The 8853-nt window shown below is 43.7% G+C and overlaps 1 protein-coding gene across 6 annotated transcripts in view; it reads left to right on the forward strand.

The window, feature by feature from the left end:
• The window catches only part of LOC137095413 (sprouty-related, EVH1 domain-containing protein 1-like), a 33001-nt gene extending 27126 nt beyond the window's left edge, over nucleotides 1-5875 (forward strand). For all 6 annotated transcript variants that reach the window (XM_067462057.1, XM_067462056.1, XM_067462053.1 and 3 more), the window contains exon 6: nucleotides 15-5875. In XM_067462057.1, the coding sequence (XP_067318158.1) occupies nucleotides 15-725 (711 nt within the window). In that variant the 3' untranslated portion in view covers nucleotides 726-5875. The remainder of the gene's footprint in view (nucleotides 1-14) is intronic.
• Nucleotides 5876-8853: the final 2978 nt, after the last annotated feature.

The raw sequence follows: 8853 nt of genomic DNA on the forward strand, positions 1-8853 counted from the left end.
TTCCTACACACCAGGTCCAGCCTCAGCCTTTGCAACAGTTGACCCTCCCAGACGAGGAGGAATTGGAGAGCATCTCCCCCTGCAGAGACTTCTGGGTGACCAAAGGCTATGAGGACTACCGCCGGGCCGTAGTCCAGAAGCACCAGCCGGACCCTGATAAGATTGACATATGTGTCCACTTCAAGAAGGGTGGAGGAAGTGACAAATCATTGCGGGAGAAGGAGTATAGCTTCCCGCCTGGGGCTGAGGGGCGGCTCAAGGACCCCAAAGCCTCTCCCTCTTGCCGGATCCATGGCGCCCCTTCACCCCCCAAACACAAGCCCCTGAAGGAGCAGCAGCAGCCACCCCCGCTTGGGCCGGCAAGCTTGGATGAGGACACCGTGCCCTCTCGATGCGTCTACTGCCGGGACGTCTTTAACAACGAGGAGAACGGGCGCGGGCAATGCCAGGATGCTCCTGACCCCATTGGCCGCTGCGTCTACCAGTTCACCTGCATGTGGTGCGCTGAGAGCATGCTGTACCACTGCATGTCGGACTCGGAAGGGGAGTACTCGGACCCTTGCTCCTGCGACACTGGCCACCCCCACTTCTGCATCCGCTGGATGGCCTTGGTCACCCTCTCCCTCGTGGTTCCTTGTATGTGCTGCTACCTGCCCCTCCATGCCTGCCACTGGTGTGGCGAGCACTGTGGCTGCTGTGGGGGCAAGCACAAGGCCGTGCGGTGAAGCCGGAGGGGGTCCGATACGGGGTGCTCACTTTTAGCTGCCAGGGCAGCAGCAGGCATACGCCGGCAGCTTTCCACAAAGCCGGAGGTTTGCTGGGGGCGTCTGGTCCGACCCCACTCTTCCCCGACCCCACTCTCAGATCCTCTTTCCGCTTCCCCTCCAACCCTCTTATGCCAGTGTTGGGGAAAAGAGCACTGTGTTTTGAGGCAGACTGGTGGGATTCCTGTTTTGTTCTGTTTTCATTTTCCAATTTTAAAAATAGTCGGGGTGGGGGGGGGGAATCATTTTTACAACAAAATGGTTTAAGAAATAATGATCAAGAAACACAATTGAACAATTTTAGCAGGCTTGGCAATGGGATGTTGCCATATGGGAGATAACAGGTTACAAGTACTGTCTGCTTTCTGTCTTGTTTATAAGAAAATAAGTTAAAATTCAAGAGAGAAATGAAAGGGATGTGTGCCTAATGAGGTAGGGGCACCATCTTTTTTTTTTCTGCCTTCCATCCCATGCCTTGAAGGTCATAGTGTTTTAAAAATCCTCACAACAAAGATACTAAGCTCCATTCTGGAGCAGGTGATTTTGGATTGATGGATCACCACTTGCATAGACCCCAGGTATTACCTCTTGTTGGCACAAGGCCTTCCTTGGAACTGCTCCCAAGTTCGCTCAGCAAGACCTCAGAAACTTTCCGATGCCGCACCAGGCAAAGTTCTGGAATTTCTTGAGTGAAAACTTAAGAGGGCATCTATTCCTTTAATGATTTTGTAGAAGAGAGAATTGCAGCAGGTGTTGCCTTTTATTTTATCTATTTCTTTAATTAATGTGTATGACACCATTCTCCTGAAGTGGCTTACTAAAAGAATCAATTAAATCAATCAGATACAGTGACTTACTAAATCAATCAATTAAATTTTCCCAGTAAAAAATATGAATCCAGTTTTAAATCCCATTAAAACAACGTAACATAAATATAATGAAACATCTTTCCAATAAGAAACCTCACTCTCAATAAAATCAAAAGGAAAACCAAAAGGAAATTGAAGTGGGTGGTAGTAGCCACTGAAAAGGCTCTCTTGTGTCCTCACCAACCAGGATTGAGAGGAAACCTCCCCTATGGATCTTAAAACTCTGGCAGGTTCATATAGGGAGGTTTGGCCTTTTAGATAGTCTGGAACTGAATGCGGTTACTGCTTTGATCACTGAACTATGACTCTAGAGACCAGGGCTAGATTCCATTGTTGGCCATGGAAACCCACTTGATCAAATCAAAATACTCTCAGCTTCAGAAAAACCTTGATAGGTTTGCTATAAGTCATATAGATCTGTTGTACAGTTGTTTGTTACCTGGATTATGGGGCAGCTGCTGTTCACCTTGCCTGTTGTAAGCAGGCATGCACAGCTACAAGAAGAACCCCACCTCAACCTTTATTGTATTGTTTACTACAGACATACTGATGCCACCCAGTACCGAAAGCCTGTGTTTCTCCAGTTTCTTCACAATCTTTCTAATGCCAATGCTGCTACAAAATGTTGAGATAGATAGAGGACAAGGAGAAAAAGGGAACCTTGGCACATAAAACGACTTTGTAAAAGACACAATCTTTTTCAGAGACTTTGCTGACTGAGCTATGTCTGTACTGTAGTATGTTTTGTAGCAAGGTGATTTGCACTCAACACTCAATCCTCAATAATAATTGGGGGCAAAATATTTAACTTTTTAGGGAGATTTTTTAAAAATCATGGGCCCACCTAGACCCCAATTTGCCCACCTCTGTGATAGATGTTCCCCTTCCTTGGGAATGAAGATGGGAATTGAGGTTAAGTGTCTTTGGAAAGTCTCTGAACTAAAAGTTGTTTTCTGCTGGAAATGTATCACAAAGGATGTGGCTGTTATTACTGAAAGCTTCTCCACGTTTACATTTTCATGGTGGAAACCCAAAGTAGGATCATTTAGACTGAGGGAGCATATTCTGTCTGGGTAAAAGTCTAAAATGTCAAACCCTTTTAAAGAGAGAAAGGATATTCATAGTATTTTCTTTCATTCTCATGCATACAAGAATCAAAAGAACTCAAACTGGTTTAAAAATTGCTTGGAATTTAACATTGATTCTGTAGCACAGTGTTTCTCAACCTGGGGGGTGTCGCGAGGAGGTGTCAGAGGGGTCACCAAAGACCATCAGAAAACACAGTATTTTCTCCTGGTTACGGGGGTTCTGTGTGGGAAGTTTGGCCCAATTCTATCTTTGGTGGGATTCAAGGGGCTCTTTGATCGTAGGTGAACTGTAAGTCCCAGCAATGACAACTCCCAAATATCAAGTTCTATTTTCCCCAAACTCCGCCAGTGTTCACATTTTGGCATATTGAGTATTCATGCCAAATTTGGTCCAGATCCATCATTTTGACTCCACGGTGCTTTTTGGGTGCAGGTGAACTACAACTCCCAAACTCAAGGTCAATGCCCATCAAACCCATCCAGTATTTTCTGATGGTTGTGGGAGTTCTGTGTGTCAAGTTTGGTTCAATTCCATTGTTGGAGTTCAGGATGCTCTTTGATTGCAGGTTAACTATAGATCCCAGCAACCACAACTCCCAAATGACAAAACTCTTCTAGTGTTTTCTGTTAGGCATGGGAGTTCGATGTGCCAAGGTTGGTTCAAGTCCATCATTGGTGGAGTTCAGAAAGCTCTTTGATTGTAGGTGAACTATAAATCCCAGCAACTACAACTCCCAAATGACAAAATCAATCTCTCCCAGCCCCACCAGTATTCAAATTTGGGCATATTGGGTATTTGTGCCAAATGTGAATGAAAATACATCCTGCATATTGGATATTTACATTAGGATTCATAACTACTAAAATTACAGTTATGATGTAGCAACAAAAATAATTTGATGGTTGGGAGTCGCCACGACATGAGGAACTATATCAAGGGGTCGCGGCATTGGGAAGGTTGAGAAACATTGCTGTAGCATCTTTGGAGCTTTAGGGAAATTGGAAAAGAATGGAACAATGCAGGGGCAGGTATGGGGTAATTCTTGACTACATTATGGCATAAGTCATTTGCAGTGTTGGAGGGTCATTTTACCAGTGTGTGAGATTGGAACTCCAGTCCCAGGGCGCCCCTGCATTGGCATGCCATATTATTCATAATAACAAACTGAGAGAGCTATGGAGTGTTGTGGATTTTCTTAAAAGCAGAATAACAACTTAGGACAAACATAGTTTGGTGCAAGATATAGCAATGCACTTTTAATATGATTGTTTATGCAGACAGGGTTCGGTTTACAGGGTACGTTTTAATGCCCTCATTGTATTCTTTCTTTTTCGTATGTGTGTGTAGATTTGTGTGTGTGAGCACCTTTGTTAAGATTTACATTCTGACGAGGCAGAGAAAACGTAATTCACAGCACTAAAGGAAGAGATGGGTGCTATACAAAACAAAAATGCCAGGGGGGGTATCATTTTGACTAAATTTCCAAACCTCTCTGCCAGTTCAGTCCTAACAGAAATTTTCTATTTCTGAAAAGGAGGGTTGGCACAACTGTTCCAATATTTCATCCCTGTCATTCTAACGTAGGTTACTGCTGGTCCCACTGTATTGGTCGAGGAATGGAGACAGAGCCAATAAGTAGGAATTTAAAGCATTAGTACAATTGAATAATTGGGGTGAAAGGGATTTTTATCATTTGACAAACCACTGTAACTGGAAAACAAATCAAACTCTCACCAATCTTCCAAGGTGTGAAATAGTGCATCTTCAAAATACACTTTGTCGGACCACTGGGAGAGGACTAGGGACACCGATCATTTTAAGGAGTATGTATCAATGGCATGTGGCTTAATTTCTCTCTCACTGCTTCTCAGACTCATGTGTGAATAGTCAATGAGAGACAGGGAGCAGGGTCGAGACAATTGGAAATGAAAAGGATGCCTGCAGATGCCAAAAGTGCAGTAAGAGGGCATGCCTTTGTGAAAAACCACTCCCCTTTAAAGCACACAATCTACAGAAGCCTCAAAACAATTTTTGCCTTGTCATTTTTTCCATTCCCCGTCGGATACTGTGGTTCAATTTCTACAGCTGTTTATTATGACGAATCAGCGTCACTGTTTGATTTACATGTGAATACCTTAATTGTGCACTTATAGGAGTATTTCTAAGCACTAGAAGCAAGCCTTACTCAAAGCACGGGTCTTGTTCGGGGGCGAATTTCCTTGGGATCAGAAATTCCTAATGTCCTGGGCTCAAGGGCTGAACCAGAGCTTGTAAATTAAGAATCATAGAGTTGGAAGAGACCAGAAGGGGTATCTAGTCCAGACCCCTCTAATTTGTGGAAAGGGGGGCTATATCTCCCAGAATCCTTCAAACAAGGCTTTGCAAAGAAACTGGGAGATTGATAAGCCTGTTCCCTGAGGAATTTACAATTTAGCAATCACTGGCAACTTTTCAACAGTAGCATTGCAGATGTGTCCTAATGAACATGGGGCTTCCCATGTTCTTTCATAGTACATAAATCAATCCAAGGAGAACATACATGGGAGAATATGTTCAATCCCATAGATATTATCCTATGGGTTAGATCTAGCTGTCTCCTGCAGCTCAAATTCTCTTCCAAATCTACCATCCCAGGTAACAGGTAAAGAGACTTGGAGAAAAAGTAGGACTCTCTGTTTTCCTAGCTCTTTCTCATGTTTTTTGGCAATGTCATACATGAATCCAGATCCCTTTGGTCCACATTTAGAGCTTGGGTGTTCTGGATTTCGCCTTCGCATGCCCATGCGGGAATACGGATTACAGAAACAGGGATCAGAAAAGGTTTTAATAAGGGGTGTTGTATATTGTTGCCCAAGACTGTTTTCATTCTGTTTTATATATTTAAAAGAAAAGGAGTCGTTAACAAAAACCAAAACAGCAGGGGCTAAGGAGATGAATACTGCAAACATTTTTTTTCCTTTGGTGTGGTTGCCAATCTGATTTTTTTTCCTGTTTTAAGTATTTTATCAGATTTGTATATTCAATATTGTAATTTATGTGTATTTTAAAAAGATTCTACAAAAGAATGGTAGAGATGAGACTGGAGAAGAATGCTCTATTATTTAAAAATGTATGTTGTAAATTAAAAACAAAACAAAAACACTCGTAGAAAGAGCCTGGCATTCTGTGTGTTTCTTGTTTTCATGGGGTAAAAAGGTGGTACTTTTTCTGTCTTGGTCTTACTTTTCCTTTTATTCCTGCGTGTTGAATGGGGGTGCTGCCCGCCTGCTTTCTCCCTTCTCCAGCTCTGACAAAGCCTACCTGATAGTGTCTCCATAGCAATATTCTGGCAACAAATGACAGGCTCTTTCTTTTCTCCATTTCCATCATACACCTTCCTCTCTTTTCTTTGCTTTCCTTCTTCCTTGCTTTCCCACATACACCTTCCCCCTCTTTTCTTTCTTTCTTCCATTCATTTATCTTCCCTTTCCCCCCTCCCTTTCTTTCCCTCCCCAATACCTTTTCCCATTCCCTTTCTCTTCCTTCCTTCTCCTTTTACTTCCTTCCTAATCTCTCACCTTCTTTCCTTCTTCTTTTGCTTTCCCTCATAAACTTTCCCTGACTCCTTCCTCTTCCCTTCTTCTCTCTTCTGACCCTTCCTTCTTTCATTTCTTTCTCTTTCCCCCACACACCTTCTCCCTCTTCTCTTCCTTTTGAAGTGGATAAACTATGACCGTGGATAAAAGGGTCTGGGCCTGGCGAGTGTAAGCTAAATCAAATGGGCCAGGACAGGGAAACACTCACCAGGTTGAAGACAAGCCACGGAGGTTTATTCAATTTGGCCAAAAGGGCTGCAAATACAAGTGGAAGCTTCAAAGAGTACAAGCATAAGCATACAGAGGAAGCATGGTGTTTTATACAGTTTAACAGCTATTTAAAACTCCTGCTATCTCTCCCCCCAATTGGTCAAAGGAAGGGCCAGTTTGGATCTGGGGGTTCCACTGCCAATGTTGCTGCTTCCAGCTTTTCCTTAACCCCTCCTTATTATCCAACATTTTTGCTTATCCAACATTTTGCCAGGCCGTTTTTGTTGGATAAGCAAGACTCTACTGTACTCTGAACTTCTGATTCTGCAGTCAGCACTCTCTCAGCCTCAAGTGAACCATTTAGCTAATTCCGGGCTGACACAGGAAATAATCTCTACATAAACAATGGACCTTGATGAATACCTGGCTCGGGAAACAGCCAGAGGGATTTGTCCAACCTTCTTGTTCTCATGGAACTACTTCAGCAAGGGTTATGGAGAGGTGACTGTCTCTGGGCTACGCTTGTTACATTTTGTAAAGAAGTTTATACATTTTATATAAAAGAAAGAGATACAGTAAACAGATACAAGTGATACAGAAAGTCAGAGAAAACAGATACAGTAGGGGGCGGGGTATTTAATCAGATACCAATTGTACAAGTTCTCCCACTAAAAGATGTGAGAGGCCTGTAATTGACATCATAGATAGACCTCAACTATGAGAAACAACATGAGAAAATACATCCAGTAAATCACATTGTCTGATAGTTAACGAATTTATTTGCAAATTATGTCAGAAAATAAGCATTTGGTCACCTACAAATAAACAAGATTTCTGGGTGTCACAGCAGGCTCCTCTGTCCTCCACTCATTACCTGTAGTAATGGCACCTATTTGAACTTGTTCTCAGTATAAAAGACACCTGTCCACAACCTCAAGCAGTCACACTCAAAGTTCCACTATGGTGAAGGCCAAAGAGCTCTCGAAGGACACCAGAAACAAAATGGTGGCCCTGCAGTGCCAGATGTGTCCCCCTGCTTAAGCCAGTACATGTCTGGGGCCGACTGAAGTTTGCTAGAGAGCTGGGTTGTTGTAGGTTTTTTCGGGCTATATGGCCATGGCCTAGAGGCATTCTCTCCTGACGTTTTGCCTGCATCTATGGCAAGCATCCTCAGAGGTAGTGAGGTCTAGAGAGCATTTGGATGATCCAGAAGAGTATTGGGAGGATGTCATATAGTCAGATGAAACCAAAGTAGAACTGTATTGTTGAAGGCTTCCATGGTTGGAACCACTGGGTTGTAGGTTTTTTTCGGGCTATATTGCCATGGCCTAGAGGCATTCTCTCCTGACATTTTGCCTGCATCTATGGCAAGCATCCTCAGAGGTAGTGAGGTCTAGAGAGCATTTGGATGATCCAGAAGAGTATTGGGAGAATGTCATATAGTCAGATGAAACCAAAGTAGAACTGTATTGTTGAAGGCTTCCATGGTTGGAACAACTGGGTTGTTGTAGGTTTTTTGGGCTATATGGCCATGTTTTGGAAGCATTCTCTCCTGGCGTTTTGCCTGTATCTATGGCAGGCATCCTCAGAGGTTGTGAGGTCTCACAACCTCTGAGGATGCCTGCCATAGATGCAGGTGAAACGTCCGGAGATAATGCTTATAGATCCGTGGTTCTCAACCTGGGGTCCACAGAAGTTTTTGGCCTTCAACTCTCAGAAATCCTAACAGCTGGTCAGCTGGCTGGGATTTCTGGGAGTTGTAAGCCAAAAACGTCTGAGGACCCCAGGTTGAGAACCACTGTTCTAGAACATGGCCATCGAGCCTGAAAAACCTACAACAACCCAAAGCAGAACTGTTTGGCAAAAACACAACTCGTCGTGTTTGGAGGAGAAAAAATGCTGAGTTGCATCCAAAGAACACCATACCTACTGTGAAGCATGGGGTTGGTAACATCATATTTTGGGGCTGTTTCTCTGCAGAGACCAGGGCGAATGATCCATATACCTGAAAGATTGAATGGGGCCAGGTCTCGTGAGATTTTGAGTGCAAACCTCCTTCCCTCAGCAAGGGCACTGAAGATGAAACGTGGCTGGGTCTTTCAGAATGAATATGATCCCAAGCACATTGCCAGGGCAACGAAGGAAGGAGTGGCTTCGTAAGAAGCACTTCAAGGTCCTGGAGTGGCCCAGCCAGTCTCCAGATCTCAACCTTATCGAAAATCTTTGGAGGGAGTTGAAAGTCAGTGTTGCCCAGCGACAGCCCCAAAACATCACTGCTCTTGAAGAGATCTGCATGGAGGAATGGGCCAACATACCAGCAACAGTGTGCCAACCTTGTGAGGACTT

The sequence above is a fragment of the Anolis sagrei genome, chromosome Y (assembly GCF_037176765.1).
Source record: "Anolis sagrei isolate rAnoSag1 chromosome Y, rAnoSag1.mat, whole genome shotgun sequence".
Lineage (NCBI taxonomy): Eukaryota > Metazoa > Chordata > Lepidosauria > Squamata > Dactyloidae > Anolis > Anolis sagrei.